The sequence below is a fragment of the Emiliania huxleyi genome (genome assembly GCF_000372725.1).
Source record: "Emiliania huxleyi CCMP1516 unplaced genomic scaffold EMIHUscaffold_64, whole genome shotgun sequence".
Taxonomy (NCBI): Eukaryota; Haptophyta; order Isochrysidales; family Noelaerhabdaceae; genus Emiliania; species Emiliania huxleyi.
Genome location: NW_005197198.1, coordinates 254,534 through 272,178, shown reverse-complemented (window position 1 = coordinate 272,178; position 17,645 = coordinate 254,534). Strand labels below are relative to the sequence as shown.

Genomic DNA, 17,645 nt, shown 5'->3' with positions numbered 1-17,645 from the left:
AAGGCCTCGACGCACTCAGCGTGGCCCTCCTCCTTGGCCCACTGCAGCGCCGTCTTGCCCTCCGAATCGCGCAACGTCATGTCTGCGCCAGCCCGCAGCAAGCGGAGCACGACGGTGGGGCAGTTGAAGCAGGCGGCGCCCATCAGCGCGGTGGCGCCGTGCTTGCGTTCCTGCAGGTTGACTCCTGCGCCGTGCCGCAGCAGCATCTCGGCCACCTGCTCGTAGCCCCAGCGGGCGGCGGCCATCAGCGCTGTACAGTCTTTGCCATCGCGCGCGTCCGTCTCCGCGCCGCGCTTCAGCAGCAGTTCGACCAGCTTCTTGTGACCGTGGGCGGCGGCGATCAGCAGGAGCGTACGGCCACTCACACCGCGATTCACGCACGTCGCGTCAACCCGCCCATCCCCGGTGAGCCACGTCTGCACCACGCCGACCTTGCCGTTCTCCGCCGCCGCTTCGATTCTTGTCGGCAGCGCGAGCGGCGCAGCAGTAGCCGCCGCTGAAGCGTGCCCGCGCCGGGAGGCGGCTGAGCCAGCCTTCGTCCGTCCGGGCATACAACAGGGCGTTGCGGTCGCGATGCTGACCAGCTCTCCTCCCGCGCGCGCTCGGAAAAAAGATTACAAAAAACGCCGATCTGAGCCTCCATCGCCCGCATCCCAAAACCGCCGTTCACGCCCTCGGACACGTCCCTCCCGTCCATGAGTACCGGCACAAACCACGCAGTTGCGAGTTAGGCGGCGGCGCGGCGCGCCTCACGCCCTCGCGCTCAGGATGCGGGTGCCCCACCGCGTCAGCGCGCGCTTGGAGAGGTGCTGGCACTGGTGGTAGGCGGAGCGGCACGAGTGCGCGAGGCCGATTGCGACGAGGACGCGCGCGAAACGCATCCTGTTGGTGGCGAACATGGTGAGCAGGCCGATGATCCACGAGTTGGGGACACGTGCCTGCTCGGAGGGCGGGGCGGGGCGGGGGGGGGGGGGGGGCTTTCGCGAGATACTGCGAGAAGATAGACGTGACGAAGGATAAGGTAAAGTAAGGTAAATTTCTCCACACACACAAGTGGTGGGGCAAGGGGGGGCGACCCTCGCATCTCCACACCCGGACACGGGCAGGAGCCCCACGGCATTCAAAGGGAACTAGCGTGGAACTTTGGATGCATATCGGCAAGCCAAAATAACGAGCCACAGAGGCAGTCCTGGTGCGTGAGCTAATCTCCCCTGGGCAACAATATAAGCGACTGTACCACGGAGCACAGAGCGCAGCAGACAGGACGGCGGCAACGGCGGATATGGCAGAGACGAGTGTGGAACAAAGGGCGGCGGGGATGGAGGGCGGTGGCGACGAGGACAGTGACGGTGACGATGGCGAGGGTGGAGGGAGGGGAAGGGGGTCCATTAACACCAGACAGCGAGAGGGGCAGGGAGGAAAGGGGGAGAGAGGAAGCCAACGCGACGTGCGCAGAGGATGAGGATATAAACTGGGGCGACGCAGCGGAGGGGATAGGCGAGGGAATCGAGGGGCCGGAGGGCTTTCGCGACAGCGACGATGACGACAAAGAAAGGGGGGGAGACGGAGGGGCGACACGCAGGAGGAGCGAAATCGCGAACGGCCCGAGCAGAGAGGGCGACGGCGGAGCACGAGGGGGCAACGGAGACGCTACCGATGACGCGAACCGACCGAGGCACGGGCGACGGCGGGGACGGGGAGGGCGACAGCGACGTCGAGGTTGACGCAACCGTATCGAGAGCGCCACCCAAAAGGAGGCGGACAGCCACAGAGGTCACCGAATGGAGGGCGAACGGCACGATAGGCAGGCGAGGCGGATGGAGAAAGGAGTGCCGAGAAGGCCATGGTGGAGGGGAGGGACGGGAGGACGAAAGAAGGGCGAGGAGGACGAGCGGCCCGCACAGACCGCGAGCAGACAGCGCCTGTGCTGTCCATATCGAGACATTCGCAAAGAACGAGGATGCAGTGACGTGACACACACACACACACACACACACACACACACACACACACACACACACACACACACACACACACACACACACACACACACACACACACACACACACACACACACACACACACACACACACACACCGCTCACCCACGCACACTGGGCCTTGCACTTTGAATGCCGAGGGGCTCCTGTCGTCAGACGTGGAGACGCGAGGGTTGCCCCCCCCTTGCCCCACCACCTCGTGTGTGTGGAGAAGTTTACCTTACCTTACCTTGCCTTAAGCGGTGTATATTTTGCCAACTACAAGGCGTGTTTGTATCTAGTAAGTGTGTTAGTGCTCTTCCGATTCACTCTCCCCAATGAATGAGGTAAGGTGTAGGTAAGGTAAATTTCTCCACACACATAAAGTGGTCAGGTAGGGTTAAGTGGCCGTTGGCAAGGGGGCGGGGGCGACCCTCTCGCATCATTCTGATTCTCCACACCCGGACACGGGCAGGAGCCCCACGGCATTAGGTACTCCACGTGATTCGGATGCCTTGGCTTGTTCGAGCGGTGCCCATTCATGCGCTCGTCGCAAAGCCATACGGCGGCCTGCAGCTTTGAGGTCGCTTCCAAAGCTCGAACAGACCCGCTGCGGAGCTCGTAGTGCCGCACAACTATCTTTTCAGGGCCCTGCGCATTGTATTCTGTGCAGCTGAGGCCTGCGTCTTTTACAACACCGTAGCACCGTAGATCGGCCACACACGCCTTCCAAGCATCGGTAATGGAGATGTAGCGGTAATCGCACCGCGAACCCGGCAGGAGACCCTCGAGGTTGATCCGATTCAGACTGGAGGGCGGCATTCTTGGGCACCCGTTTTCATACCTGACATCCATGGTGGTCGTGTTTCGCTGTTGAATCGGAAGCGCTGCCTCATTTCGAGGGTGCGAAGGCTTGTGATCGCTTCGTCTGACATCAGCGGCCACGGGCAACAACGCGAGAAGCACTCGCTGCATGTATGCGTCTCCGCTCCCTCCCGCCAAGTTTGGGCTTTTTGCGTAGGTGCCGTCGCAGAGCGGCTGCCCCACCGGAGGAGCAGTACAGGCTGTTGTCGCAGATCGTGCCCGCGGCCTCGCCGCGACCCGCCAGCAGGAGGAGCGCGAGCGGGACGAGGCGCGGCGCCGAGGAGGAGCAAACCGCCGCCAGCAGCACAAGAGCGAGTGAGTTTGCCAGCGTCATGGATGGATGGCCGGAGAGCGCGTGTTTTGCACCGATGCGGGAGGATGCGGGTGCGGTCGAGGCCGAGGACTCACCAGAGGCCTGCATGTTGGCGCTGTTGCGCGGAAGTGAGCCGCCGAGTGAGAGCGTCTTAGGATTGCTCGGTTGCTTTCTTTTTCCGAACTTCAGAACTTGTGTGACCGTCACCGCCCGTCCCGCGTCCACCCATACCGCGTTGGTGTCCCAGTCGTTGGTCGGACTGTGTTTCGCCTTCCTATCTATCTATCTAGAGCCTGAAATCTCAGGGGCAACTGGTCAGAGTGTCCTTCACCACACATACACACATAGAGCTGCAAGTCCGTGTGACGGTGTGGACGGCGTCGATGGACGGGGTGGGGCGGGAGACAGTACTGAGTACAAGCAGACAGTATCCGACGACAGCTGCGCGCTGTGCTCTTGCTCTGGGAGGGTCATGAATAGTCGACAAAGGCATGAGTAGTCAACAAAGTTCAGGCCCGGGGAGCGCATGGGTGTCATAATCAACGGGTGCGCCCGAGGAGGCGTCACCGTTTGTGGTTTGAGATAGGTCGTTATTGGCGGTGCTAGCGTCCGCGTCACACATTCGCCGCTTCTGGTGTGCCGCCCTGCTTGATCGTGGCCATCGATGGCTCATCAGCGCGGCGCTTCTTCTTGTAGTAAACGTAGCCACCGCCGAGGGCAGCCACGACGGCCACCCCAGCCGCGGCCGCTGCAATGGCGACCACAGGGGAGCCGCCGCTGCCGCTAGCGGTTGGCTTCGGGTCTTCTTCGACCTCAACCACGACGGCAGTTTCGACGGACGCCCCCACCCCAGCAAGGATAGGTCCCATCTGCTCCTCGAACGCGTCCTCGCCAGCGGCCCCGGAGTACTGTTCGAGGTTGCTCTGAGCCAAGCTGACTTCCGATTGCGTGACCACCGGGAACGTGGCAATCACGGCCACGTTTGCGCAAGTGCCCATAGAGCAAGGTGCAGAATAGACTCCGATCGTCGAATCGAGCGGCACGAAGGCAAAGCCGGCCAGTTCGGCGAGCTTCTCGAGGATGTTCCTCTTGGTGGCCTCGTCGTAGAAGTCGTACAGATCGCCGCGGGTTGCGGTGAATGAAGCGACGACCCGGAACGAGCCTGGCTCTTCTGACTGTGGCGACGGCGACACGGCGGGTGGCGGCGACGGGGGCGGCGATGGCGACGCGGAAGGTGGTGGCGGCGACGGCGACGCGGAAGGTGGTGGCGGCGACGGTGATGCCGAAGATGTCAGCGTCAGATCGTTGTTCGTCCAGCCGTCGCAGTACATCGACCAGGTCGCCGTGCCGAGCGGCGGCGAGGAGGAGTCGGCAGAAGAGATGCTAGCCCAGTAGATGCGGCTCCCGTCGCCATCGAGGTCGCTCGCTGCGGTGGTGCTCGGTGCATCATCGTCCACGATCCAGCGGGCTGTCGATCCGTCGCCGTCGGGGTCGGGGTCCCAGTAGATGTAGTACGATGACGAGAAATCGCGATAGTATGGCGCCCCCGAGGCCGTGTAGCCGACTGCGTTGTACTCCACGTTGGCAAGGAGAGGACTGCATCCCCCAGTGACAACAAAAGGCGGAGGGGGCGGCGGCGGAGGGGGAGGTGATGGAGATGGCGCTGAGAGTGTCAGGTCTATCTGTGCCCAGGAGCCGTCGCAAAGCACCGTCCAGGTGTTCGTGCCGCGCGGCGGCGAGGAGGAGTCGGCAGAGTTGATGCGGGCCTTGTAGCTGCAGCTCCCGTCGCCATCGAGGTCGCTCGATGCGGTGGTGCTCGGTGCATCGCTGTCCACGATCCAACGAGCAGATCCCGATCCGTCGCCGTAGCAGTCGGGGTCCCAGAAGATGTAGTATTCGGACGATGGGTGACGGTAGTACGGAGCGCCCGATGCAGTGAACCCGGCGGCGTAATACTCCATGTCATCGAGATTGGGGGAGCAGCCTCCGCCACCGGCGACCACGAGAGGAGGCGGAAGCGGAGACGGGAGCGGCGGAGACGGCGGCCGGAGCGTGTGGAATCGACAGAGGCACTTGTCGTTCGTGGAGCAATCGCCCGTCTGTGTGCCGGGGTTGAAGTACAAACTATCGGATTCAAACCAGCAGCCCGGGGGGTCGTACGAAGCAGAGCCCTCTTGGACCGTTGGGGTGACGTCGGCATCTGAATACCCGTTTAGAAAGGGGCGAAGCTCATGAGCCGCCTGTGCGCATTCGAACGCGCTCGTAATGCGCGCGCGCCCTGGGACGTCATTACAAGTCCCGCTCGTCACGAGTACGTAGCTGTCCAAGACGGAGCACTTGACAGAAACGCCGGCGTTTGCCACGAAGTTGTCGGAATCCCAGTACGCCCAGGTGGAAGCCTGCTGCGGGCACTGTAGCTTGTTGTCGAGGGAAATGATGCCCGCTGATGCCGTTGCGTAGTCACGGCCGATGTACCAATCGGTGGATTCGGGCCAGTAGTAAAGGTAGCTGGACCCCGACCCCTGTTTGTACACTGGCATGCCGCCCTGCGACACCCCGGGCACGACGGTGTAAACGTCCTCCCGGCTGCCCTGGTTGCTGGAAGCAGCGCCAGAGATGCTGACAATCAGCGAGCTGCAACACGTTTCCGAGCAGCCATAAATGTCGCGGAGCTGGCGCGCGTCGGTCAGGGAGAAGCCACCTGTCCGCCGTCCGATATTTGCATTCGGGTCGAGGGGTGTGATTGCGTTTTTCGACGGATCGATGGCAAAGCCTCCGACCGCCCCATAGTGCATCAGGCTGTTGTAGTCGTACGGCAGGTGGGTGGCATAGTCGTAATCAATTTCGTAGGCGTACTTCCATTCGGGGTCGATATTTTCGAAATGGATGGTCACGTAGTCATCACGGTCGGGGCGCTGGTGTGTATGCCCGAGGCCCAAGGCGTGTCCAATCTCATGGACGATAACACCCAAATGCGTGTCGTCATTGCACCACCCCATGTTGAGCTTGATCCCCTCGCCGTCCCAGGGCGACGCCACGTGGCAGCTGTCGTCATCGTACCGGCCGACCGTAATCGCCGAATGATCGCATACATACGTGCGCACGAAAGTGAGGCAGAAGCCGAGTTGGTTGATCTCTACTTCGGCACGATTGACCGCCTTCTCAAAGGCGCTCCGGCGGGTTGAATCGGCACTCCCGTCGAAGCAGTAGTAGACCTCACCTCCGTTGTGTACGATGGCGTTGGAGTGGATGTCAGAGTATGGCTCAACCAGACGATTCAGTCGCCTGCCGGAGCCTGCGTGAGCGCCGTCCTGCTTGTGGTGAGGCACACCGAGCTCGTCGTCGATCTCATCTTGCGTGAGCCAGAGACCGGTGGCAATCATGTCGGCAGTGGACATACGATCGACCACCGCCGTCATCATCTCGAGCCGGCTCGGCGGATTGTCGACAGAGGCGGGTATATTGAGGCGCGTGTACTCGTCAGCAAAATGGTCAAGGATCTCGGACCCATGGTCAGAGCCATGTGTAGCGCCAGCAAGACATGCGAGAACGGCGTAGAGGCGCAACATGAGCTGTACGACGCGTTTGGGAAACCAGTCGTTTGCACCTGTGAGCGAAGCGAGGTTCTGGTGAGCATACTCAGAGAGAGAAGTATGAGGTAGTGGGCCAGAGTTGATCATCCCGCTACAAGAGCTGCGTAGCGCATGGGAGAGTCGCGGGGCGGCCGGGTAGGTCGACCTGAAACGCTCAAGCAATTGGTGTGTGAGCCGCGAGCCGCGGCCGAAGACCAACTCGAAGGAGAGCAGACAGCGTGACAAGTCCATCCCTTTTTTGTCTTATCATTTTTTCCCGTGACAAGTGCCGCCCGTTCGAGAGATTTCTTTTGCATTTCGCTTGCGTGGCACAGTTGGTGGAACTGGCTCAAGTACTTCTTTGGTGACCTTTCCTTTTTTACCCAACTCACAGTAGCCATGTCTCTTTTCTTTATTATTTATTTGACCATTCTTCCGCTGTGTGATGCCAGATCGGTCAGTTTCGGGGACTCGCGCTGTCGCGGTTGCCGAGACGTCCCGACACGTGAGACCGGGGGCACGTGAGACGTGTGTGGCCCCCTCCAACCCCCCCGGATCCATGATGGTTTTAATGCCCACCATGCACCAATCTCGTTCGCACACTCGCCGACTGCCGACTCTCGCGCTCCCTCTACACAACCACTGTACCACTCTCGACAGTACCATACGTGATACGAGTCTTCACGCAGCCAGCAATTAGCTCGAGAACTTCGGCTCGACCTCCACAATCTTGAATGCCCGCGATGGTGTGTGCCTCGCGCCGTCCCGTCGGGCTCAGGAAGGGCAGTGGCGGGTAGCACCACTCGGCCTCGCCGGGGAAGCAGCTCAGGAAGCTCAGGTTTGCGCCGCGGTCGATAAACCTGGTGGATTTTGGCGCCTCTTGGGACGCCAAGCTCGCGAGTGGCAAGCTGCGCCTCGCCGCGGCGCGCCACCTGGCCAGGCCCGAGGTGCTGCGCCGAGTCGTCCGCCGACCACACGACACCGTCGACGCACGGACCCTCGGCTGCAGATGCAGCGCTTGTCTGTCGTTCTCCACACCGCCGTGGCGTGGCAGACGGTGAACGAGCTAGCGTGCGGGGAGATCGGCATTGTGCACGGAACTAAGTGCATTGCCGTTCTTAACGGAGTCGCTTAGGCGGCTCCAGTGGTGTGCCTGTGATAGTGCTAGCACGCGCCAGTTCGCACCTGTGTCGAGCCTGTCTGCTGTGAGAGAGAGAGTTGTTTTGTTTAAATTCTACTTTGTGAAATTCTACTTTCGCTCATCAGTGCGCAGCCTATGGATTCGCGGGGCGCTTGTCGTCGGCACGGCCGCGTGGCGGTGGGCGGGGAGGGGGGTGCGGGGGCGGCTGGGTCGAGTGGCTCCCCTCACCGGGACAGTCGCCGGGGCCAAGATCGGCGAGACGGAGCGAAGGCTAAAGGCGTGCTGTCTCCTTCGACAGCTTTGCCCAACCTTCTCACCGCAGAAGAATTACAGCTGGCTACTCGGCGCAGGTGTTTTTCTTCTCGATGGCTGCCCGCTCGCCCGCAACCGCTCCCGCCCGGCCCTCCGCGGCGCTGCAGCGGCTCCTCTCCGAGTCCCCGCCGAGGCCGCCGCAGCGGCCGTCCGAGCTCGCCCTGATCAAGCAGACGCTCTCCGACCTCCAGCTCCACCGCGGCGGGACCGCCAACGACGAGACGCGGCAGCTCATCAGCTGGCTCTACGAAAAGGTCGGCCTGCTGCAGCGCGCCTTCCACTCGCTGTCGGACGTCCTGGTCGAGGAGGTGGACGCGCTGCGCGTGCGCGCGGGCGCACACGAGGCGCTGATGGACAGCGTCATGGCCCAGGCCGCCGAGGTTGCGCTGATCAAGCAGGAGGTGGCGCTGCTCTCGCAGGCGCACCCGGGCAGCGCCACGCTCGCATCGCAGCTTGCGTCGCAGCTCGCGGCGGCGCGCGCCGCCGAGGCCGCGCTGCGGGCCGAGATGCGATCGCTCGCCGACGAGAATGACGCACGGCGGCACGAGCAGGCGGCCTCGCGGACGGCCGCAGAGCGCGAGGCGGGCCCTGCGCCTCTCTCTCTCTCTCTCTCTCTCTCTCTCTCTCTCTCTCTCTCTCTCTCTCTCTCTCTCTCTCTCTCTCTCTCTCTCTCTCTCTCTCTCTCTCTCTCTCTCTCTCTCTCTCTCTCTCTCTCTCTCTCTCTCTCTCTCTCTCGCTCGCTCGCTCGCTCGCTCTCTCGCTCTCTCGCTCTCTCGCTCTCTCGCTCTCTCGCTCTCTCGCTCTCTCGCTCTCGCTCACACACACACACACACACACACACACACACACACACACACACACACACACACACACATGGGACGTCACGGTGCGGGACACGCATAGGCGCGCGCCGAGAGGTCGCAGCGCGCCAAGCTGGAGGAGCGGCTTCTCGCGCTCGAGCAGCGCGTGGGCGAGCAGGTGTGTCCACTCTGCCCTAGCCCTAGCCCTAGCCCTCCCCGAGCTGAACCGAGTGCGAGCAGGACGCGCGCACGGACACGCACTCACGCACTCACACGCACACACGCACGCACGCACGCACGCACACGCACACGCACACGCACGCACGCACGCACGCACGCACGCACGCACGCACGGCCGTGAGTGGACCTGCCCTCACCCTCACCCTCACCCTCACCCTTGGCATGTCCCGTTAGGACGCGCTGCTCGAGGAGCAGGCCTCGGCGCTCAAGCGGCTGCGGTACCGTCTGCCGCAGGCGCTCGTTCCACACTGTTTGCCGAGAGCGGTCCATCCTATCGAGAGACCATTCAGCGCCGTCTGATGCAGGCGCTCGAGCCACGCGCGGAGGAGGAGGAGCCGCCGAGGCTCGACCCCCGCTGCGGCGCCTGGCGCGAGCGCGTCCGGGATTGCTCTTGCGCAGCGGCGGACGCGGAGGGCGGGTGTTGCGGCGGTGGGCCGAGCGGCGGCGGCGGCTCCGGCGGCGGCAGCCCGAGCGGCGAGTGGCGGTGGGGCGGCGGAGAGGCGGGGCAGCGCGTGCGGCAGTACCGTGCCCCACCCTGAGCACATGCACCCCGCCCTCGACGACGGGCGCGGGACGGAGATTGGTTATGTGTGCTTAGCGCTGCGCTCGAAGTGAGAAAGAAAAGAGAGAAGAATATCGGGGGCCACAAAACGTCATAGCACTAGGGGATCTCCCCCCCGGGGAGTCCTTCCTTTTTCGTTACGTTACTTTAGCCGTTTAGCGGGCTGGCGAGCCCGAGCGGCATCATCCAGCAAGAGCAACAAAAGAGGGAGGAACACCGAACACTCAACACAATACAGAATACTGAATCCACACATGTGCATGCACATGTGCGTGCATTCAAAGTGGGGGGAGGTCCGCGCTCGGCTCCAGCCTCCACAACGGCCCCGTCCCCCGTGGTGCGTGGATGCGGGGTGGGGTGCCTTACTTTAAAGCCGTAGTGGCACGCAGCGGCGCTGCTGTGGCGCCGAAGCGGGGGAGATGCCAGCGCCGGCGTAAAAGGCGAGCGGCCTCGGGCCAGAGGGGCGGGTCCGGAGCTTGGGCGGCACCAAGGGCGATGAGGAGGAGGTCCGCGGCGAAGGCGGCGGCAGCGAAGGCGGCGGCAGCAAAGGCGGCCAAGCGCGCTCACGTTCGTTGTCGCCGTCGCAGCTGGAGTCATCACTGTCCTTGCTGAGGGTGCCAGCAGCGCGAAGGACGTAGCGGAACTCGTCCTCCGCGTCGGACTGCCCAAAGGTGAGCACGCTGCCCTCACGTAGCTGGGCGCTCGCCACCTCCTCGGCCGTAGACTGCAGGACGACCGGCTCGCCACCCGGCTGCTGCACGCGGCAGCCATACTTGCGCGAGACGTCTTCGAGCCGGACGCTGCGGCCGTCTGCGGCGACGTGGAGCGAGGCGTGGAAACGCGAGACGCGCTGCGTATCGAATTGCGGGACAAGGGCAACGCCGCTCGACGCGTCGCGACCGACTGTCAGCGTGGCGCCGGGAGGCAGCGCGATCGGCGACGGCCGGCCTGCGCGAGCCCCGTTGACCCCCGCATCCAGCGCTAGCTCCAGCGGCCAGCGTGCGCTCCAACGGCTCGGCGAGGGGGACAGCGCCGGCGACGACGACTGGCTTCCGAGCCGCGATAGCTCTGCGCTTAAGTGGTGGATGTCGCGGCTCTGCTGGCTGATGCGCGAGCGCTGCGACTGCACCCTGCTGCGCAGCTCATCAACAGTGCCGTAGACGTTTGGCTCGGTGGAGACGGAGATGTGCAGCAGGAGGCAGCACGCGTCGATCCGCGTGCCGCTGGGCGAGCGCAGGTGCAGGCAGCGGTAGCCGCAGCGGAGGGAGCCGAGCATCGCGGTCTCGTACGCCACCAGCCGCCCCTCGTCCTCCACCACCACCCGGAGGATGGTCTGGTGAGGCTCGGCCGCGAGGCAGTGGAAGGTCTCGTCAAAGGTCGGGTTGAGGCCGTTGCCCTCCGCGACCGCGGTGACGAGCCGGGTCACGCCCTGCGCCTCGGGCGGCGGCTGCGGCTCGCGCGCGATGGCGTGGAAGCCTCCGATGGCGTGCAGCTCGACGCAAACGCGCGGGCTCGACACGCTGGCGCGGGCCCCGCTGGGCGGGCGGGGGCTGTCGCTCAGATGCGAGACGAAGGCGTGGTGCGGCTCGGCGAGGAGGGGCCGGCACTCGTCCCGCGTCGGGAGCTGGTGCAGGGAGAGCACCTAAAGGCGGTGGGTCGCTCGGTGAGCTGTCCAGAGGGAGGGCCGGCGGGGCGGCACGAGTGCGCGCCCTCAGCTCCGTCCGATGCACCTCCTCCCGCGGCGGCGGCCACAGCTTCTCCCGCCCTGTCACGGAGTTGCCGCGTGATGGCCTCTGCAGGAGTGCCCTCTCCACAGAGGAGCGGCGGCCCAGGCTGCTCTCACCCGACAACAGATCACTGCCAGAGCCAAACAGCAAGCGGGACGGGGTCAAGGGGCTCCTGTTGGGCCAGCTCGTCGCCGTCCTCACCTCGGGCGCCATCAAGTGAACGGGGGGCGCGATCGCCCGATCGGGCGCACGGAGCGCCGCGGGTTTGAGTACATAGCCGCCGCTACCGCGAAACAGGGCGTCGTGGATCTGCACCGGCAGACCGAGGAGAGCGTCGTTCGTCTGCAGGTTGAGAGCCACCATCTGCACGCCCGCGCGCCAGGCCGCCTGTGGCGGGGAGGTGGGGGAGGCAGTGTTCGCTTGGCTTGCAACGAGATGTGGTGCGGGGGGTGGTGGGAGCGAGGGGGCGGGCGCGCACGAGTGGGCTGTTGTTGCTCGACCACCACCGGGTTGGAGAGGGGAAGGTTCGCACGAGCTGCGAGGCCGTGAGGGGCAGCCACCCTCCCTGCTCGCTCACCAGCCGCTCCAGCCGCTCCTCGGACAAGCTCACGATACCGCGGCGCGGCACCCTGGCGCCCGAGAGCTCGCTCGTCGGTTCCTCCGCTATCGACGAGCCGCGGTGCAGGCAGGTCGAGCTTAGAGACCCGAGGGAACACTCGGACATCTGCGTGGCCCTGCTGTCGCCGTCGCGCTTTGAGCGGAGCCAGCCCCAGACGCCCCGGTGGAGGGAGCGGCCGCTGAGCTCCTTCCAGCTCGCCATGCGGCCGAGCCGCCTGCCGCTGTCGTCCTCCACGGGCGGCGACGAACCGATGGAGGCCGTGGGCAGCGTGACGAGGTCGCGGAGGCTCTCGTCCGTGGTCACCCCTCCCTTGTCGAGCCGCATCTTGATGAGGACCTACAGTCGAGATGTGCCCGAGATATGCCCCAAGGTGTGCCCGAGACCCCCTTAGCCGCATCTTGACGCCTTCCGGTGCAGATCGCGGAGGGGCGTGCTCGCGGCGTGCTCGCTGCGGGAGAGCAGGTCGCCGAGGGTATTCACGAGCTCCTTGGCGATCTTCTTCTGCTGCTTCGCCGAGCAGTGCATCTCAATGCTCAGGATAACGGGCAGAGGGCTAGAGGTGAAGGCGTGCTCGGCGATCGCAGCGACCACCTCGCCGAAGGCTACGCTTCCGCAGAGGAGAGAGACCCCGCCCGGCATGCGGTGAGTGACGCGCGGGCCCTGGCCACACCACCGCCCAAAGGTGGTGGGGTCCCAGCAGTCGATCTCGAGGCAGCGAGTCCCCGAGAGCAGGAGGCGGCGGTACATGTCGGCAGACACGGCGGAGGTGAGCTGGTCGCCCTCGAGGAAGCTGTTGTGCGACGAGGCGATCCAGTAGCTGGTGAGCGGCTCGGTCGCGTCCTCCGTCGCGCTCCTCTGCTCGATGGCGCTGTTGCACGGCGAGAGCAGGAGGGAGGCGAACTCGTGCACCGAGATGGGCTCAGACTCGTGCACCGAGATGGGCTCTGCCTCGGACGACCCCCTCGCGCGAGGATCGAGCAAGCTCCTCAGCGCTTGCCTCGAGGCAGAGTCGCGGTGGACTGACGCGTCGCGGTGCCTCTCCTTTGACCGGAGATCACAGAGAGCGATCTTCCACTCCTCCCACAGCTGGCGCCCTCCGGCGCCCTGCTCGTTGAGGCAGAAGCGAAGCAGGTCCCTCATCTTCAGCGTCGCGCGGGACTGCTCAACGAGGGGCGCGGAGATCGTCCGCAGGAGTCTCGGCGCCTCGAGGTCTGGAGAAGCCTCGCAGCCGTCGTCATTGCAGCTGCGCTGAGTGCAAGCTGCGGTCCCGCCCCTCGAGAGCAGCTTCTCGACACACGCCTCGATGAAGGGCGTCGTGTTCCGCGTCACGTGGAGGTATGCGCGAAGCTGCGCAGCCTCGCGCGCGGCCGTCCCCCACAGCCTCTGCTCCAGCACCGAGGCCCACAGGCGCTGCTCGACAAACGGGCGCCGCTCGATGTCGGGAGGTCCCTCGGCCGGCTCCTTGTTGGCCCTGCGGCAGAGCCGCTCCCACACGACGCGAGGCGTGGCGGTAGGACGCAGGAACGGCGTCGTCCGAGCCCAGCTGCACGCCCGCCGCACCGCTCGTGCGCAGCCGACGCAGAAGCGCACGGGAGCGCACCGTGAGATGCGCCTGCGGAGCAGCGTCCACGGGTTCGTTCCGTGGGACGCGGCGATGCGCGATAGCGGCGGTACAAGCCGGCCGACGGGTAGGCAGCACAAGCACAGCATCAGGCCGACGGACGCCAGGACGCCGATGATTACCAAGAGATAGGGGGGGAGACCGTTCTCACCGTCCTCAAGAAGAAGCGGCGGGGGCGGGGTCGACGGCGGCAGTGGCGGTGGGAGCGGCGGCGGAGGCGACGCGTCAAAAGGCGGCTCGACGTTTCCGAGGTTGAAGATAACGCCGCTGCTCTCGCGCGATCCGCCGTCCCAAGTGCACGTGCCGTTGTTGAACTGCGCTACGCGTTTCTCGGAGAAGCCGCCTTGGTCGCGCAGGTTGAACAGGAGAACGTTCGCATTGCCCCTGTCGCCCTTCTCGTCGAACTGCACGCGCCCAGTAAGGCCATCAAAAGACAGACTCTTCTTGGACGCCCAGAACTGCGTGCCAAATGAGGCTGGCACTTTGCCCATCGGGGCCACCTCGCACGCCAGCAGCCCTGCCGCTATGATAGCATCGTAAGCAAACGCACCGCCATTGCGTAGCACTGTACTCGTGTGTGGATCGACGGTGCTGAAGAAGTCGCCGCGGATCTGCCAGTCGGCAGGCAAGGACGGGTTGAAGTCTCCGGGCTCAAGCGTCGCCCAGCGCTCGTTTGCGAACTTGGTCCACTGCAGGTTGCCGTCGGTCGCACCGACCGCCTTGATACTCAGGCTGCCGTTCAGCGCGGCCCGCGCCTTCTCGCTCAAATCGTCCAATTGCTCCGGCACGACGCTGTCAGCGAAGACCCAGGAGACGCCAGCTCGGAGCAGGCCGGTGTCGAGCGCAACTTCTACGATAAATTCGAGCACTGGTTTGGAAGCAAGGACTAGCACTGCCTTGGCTCCGCTCTCGCTCAGGCTGGCGACAGCGGAACGAATCGATTGCTGGCTGCTTGAGCCCTCAAAGAAGTCAGGGATATCTCTGGACAGAAACGTTAGCCCGAGGCCAAGACACGCGTCCTTCGCTGCCTCCTCGTAGGCGCGCCCGTACGTGGTCTGCATGTAGAGCACCGCCACAGTCGAGAGCCCAAGCTCGTCCTTCCAAAAGGAGCAGAGGTCTGACGCGGGAGCTAGGCTCGAGGGGATGGTCCTCATGAAGCGCGGAAAAAGAATAGGGTCGCGCAGATCGGTAGAGGTTGACCAGTACGAGATCTGCGGGATGTCGAGCGCACCGGTGATGGCCGCAGTGGTGGCGGTGACAGTGCTACGAACGGCTCCGATGACCACGTCTGTGCCAGACAAGTCTCCCAGCGCTCGGACCGACTTGGCAGCTGTGCCGCCGCTGTCGAGCAGCCGAAACTGGAGCTGCTTGTCGCACGCTCCCAAGGACCCAAGCACGGGCAGCGCAACAGCGTCTCGCGCGTTGAAGTCCGTCACTGCCGTCAAGGCGGCCGCGACGACCGCCTGCATCGGCTCTGCAAGCCAGCACGTGCCGTTGACCCACTCGGCGACGCAAGTTTCGGCCGACGTGAAGCGCGCGTCCGACTGATAGGTGAGAATGGCGAGGTTCACATTCACGGAAGCGAGCGCTGGCAGCAGTAGCGACAGCATGGATGGGGGGCGTTCAGGGCCGCCAGCGCTGCGAAAAACGCGAGCACTGTCCTGCGCCCGAGACGCTGCTCCTCGGGGAAGGGTACTTACAGACGCGGATGGCGACTCACTCGTAACACGGCTGTCCGTTTTCTTTCTTTCTTTCTTCTGGGACTGTGAGAGAGAGTTCTCGAGGTTCTCGAGGTGGATATCCTTTGGCCGCGTTGGGTAGCGAGGGTTGTTTTGTTTAAATTCTTCTGGGCACGGGACTGGCGCGCACTGGCACTAACACAGGTGCCACGAAGAAGAATTTTACAACAACCAGGCACGACATTGGGCACGGTACTGGCGCGCACTGGCACTAACACAGGTACACCAGAAGAAGAATTTTCGAATGGGGCGCACTGGCACTAACACAGGAAGTCGCGACCGGCCGTTTAGTGGCGAGCGGCGGGCGGAGCGAATCGGCTCCGTCCGTCCGTTCGAGAGGGAAGAGAGAGCGCGGCACACTTGCCACAGCCGCAGCACACGCTGCCGGTAATCCTCAGGATTACGAGGTGAAGAGACACATGCAGCAGGCCGACCTTTTCGTAGAGCCGATGAGCTGCCGCGTCTGGTCGTTGGCGGTCCCGCCGCGGTGGAGCTGGAGGTCGGAGAGCGTCTGCTTGATCAGGGCGAGCTCGGACGGCCGCTGCGGCGGCCTCGGCGGGGACTCGGAGAGGAGCCGCTGCAGCGCCGCGGAGGGCCGGGCGGGAGCGGTTGCGGGCGAGCGGGCAGCCATCGAGAAGAAAAACACGGCGCCGAGTAGAGCGGGCGTTCTGCAGTTAAGGAAAGCCGATTACACGGAACCAACCCTCGGAGACCCGTGTTTACTGTACGGCCCCCTCCCTGCGACCGCGCACCCCCCAGGGTCAGGGCTCTTCTCTAGCCCGAGCCCGCAGCCCGATCTCGAGCATCTGTGGCCAGCTGGGTTGCGCTTCTTAGCTCCCGGCCCTGGGTGCGAGGCTTATGACTGCACTCCAAGTGCTCCAAGTGTACCCAGGGCCTGAGGAGGCGGTGAGAAGGTCGGAGCGTATTCTGTCGAAGGAGACAGCACGCCTTTAGCCTTCGCTCCGTCTCGCCGATCTTGGCCCCAGCGACTGTCCCGGTGAGGGGAGCCACTCGACCCAGCCGCCCCCGCACCCCCCTCCCCGCCCACCGCCACGCGGCCGTGCCGACGACAAGCGCCCCGCGAATCCATAGGCTGGCGCACGGATGGCGGCGACGAGCCGGCCCATCCCGCCGCGGGCTGCGCCGGGGTCCAAGAGGCCACGGACGTGGGACGTGGACGTGCGTCGCGCCCGCCCTGCCCGCCACACACCACGCCTGAGCCCCCTGGCGCATGACTCGGCGCTGAATCTCTCCCGCTCCACTCAGCCGGCGCCCGCTCTGGCGCCAGCGCTGCGCAGACCTCCCAGCCCGCCAATTTGAGACTGCTCGCCTCGCCACCCGATCGCAACCGACGCCTGCCCGCTCCCTCTCTGCACGGACCGCAGGTCTCGCTCGACGAGCTCGTCTCATGGGACGTGCTCGAGCAGTTCATGCAGGACATCCCGAGCGAGCCTGCGCTGCCAGACGAGCCCAGCACAGAGGCGCAGGCCGTGCAGAGCGCCGCGGACGGCCTTGGCGTGGGCGGCTTCCCGTTCGGCGGAGTGATGGGACTCGGCGGAGGCGGAGCGAGCTCCGCGGGGCTCGCCGGCTGGCCGTCGGGGCCAGGGCTGGCGGTGGGCGCCTGGGGCGGCGACATGGCGGCAGAGGCGACGGGCGGCGCCGAGAGCCCGGCGGCGGCGGGCAGCAGCAGCGCAGAGGGCGGTCGGCAGGTGCACAAGCAGCGGTTCGTGTGGACGGCGGAGCTGCACCGGCGCTTCGAGACCGCGGTGAACACCCTTGGCATCGACCACGCCAAGCCGCAGGCCATCTCCCAGATGATGAAGTGCGAGGGCGAGGGCGCGCCGACGCGGCAAAACATCAAGTCGCACCTGCAAAAGTACCGGCTGCTGATGCAGAAGCGCGGCAAGGCGGGCGCGTCGGCCGGGACCTTGATGGCCACGCTCACCCCCTCGGCCAGCTGCGCATCCCTCGCCGACCAGGACGAGCCCTCGACGAGCGCCGACACTGGCCTGGTGGCGGCGGCGGCGGCCGCCGCCTCAGCCGCGGTGCCAGGGAAAGCGGCGGCGGCGCCGCGGCCGGCGGTCGAGCGCGATGGGAGCGATGAAGCGTCGGTCTTCTCGCGGGCCAGCAGCGGCAAGCTGCCCTCGCTGGGGCCGT

General features: G+C 65.0%; 4 protein-coding genes across 4 annotated transcripts in view; 2 read left to right on the top strand and 2 right to left on the bottom strand.

The window, feature by feature from the left end:
- Positions 1-3,769: 3,769 nt before the first annotated feature.
- Positions 3,770-6,724, bottom strand: EMIHUDRAFT_215150 (hypothetical protein; the record flags this gene model as incomplete). The annotated part of the gene is made up of 3 exons (XM_005763260.1): positions 3,770-4,241; positions 4,491-4,729; positions 4,865-6,724. The coding sequence occupies 3 exons, from the start codon at positions 6,722-6,724 to the stop codon at positions 3,770-3,772; spliced, it is 2,571 nt and encodes an 856-aa protein (XP_005763317.1).
- Positions 6,725-8,233: 1,509 nt separating this feature from the next.
- Positions 8,234-9,858, top strand: EMIHUDRAFT_452555 (hypothetical protein; the record flags this gene model as incomplete). Its single annotated transcript, XM_005763259.1, has 4 exons — positions 8,234-8,581; positions 9,084-9,158; positions 9,395-9,454; positions 9,526-9,858. The coding sequence occupies 4 exons, from the start codon at positions 8,234-8,236 to the stop codon at positions 9,757-9,759; spliced, it is 717 nt and encodes a 238-aa protein (XP_005763316.1). The 3' UTR covers positions 9,760-9,858.
- Positions 9,859-12,515: 2,657 nt separating this feature from the next.
- On the bottom strand, positions 12,516-15,359 carry EMIHUDRAFT_215146 (hypothetical protein; the record flags this gene model as incomplete). The annotated part of the gene is made up of 3 exons (XM_005763258.1): positions 12,516-13,599; positions 13,729-13,895; positions 13,992-15,359. The coding sequence occupies 3 exons, from the start codon at positions 15,357-15,359 to the stop codon at positions 12,516-12,518; spliced, it is 2,619 nt and encodes an 872-aa protein (XP_005763315.1).
- Positions 15,360-16,428: 1,069 nt separating this feature from the next.
- EMIHUDRAFT_465151 (hypothetical protein) overlaps positions 16,429-17,645 on the top strand; it is a gene marked incomplete at its 3' end in the record, with an annotated part of 2,895 nt that continues 1,678 nt past the window's right edge. Inside the window, exons 1-3 of the mRNA XM_005763257.1 lie at positions 16,429-16,485; positions 16,581-16,667; positions 16,874-17,643. Of these exons, the coding sequence (XP_005763314.1) occupies positions 16,593-16,667; positions 16,874-17,643 (845 nt within the window). The 5' untranslated portion in view covers positions 16,429-16,485; positions 16,581-16,592. The remainder of the gene's footprint in view (positions 16,486-16,580; positions 16,668-16,873; positions 17,644-17,645) is intronic.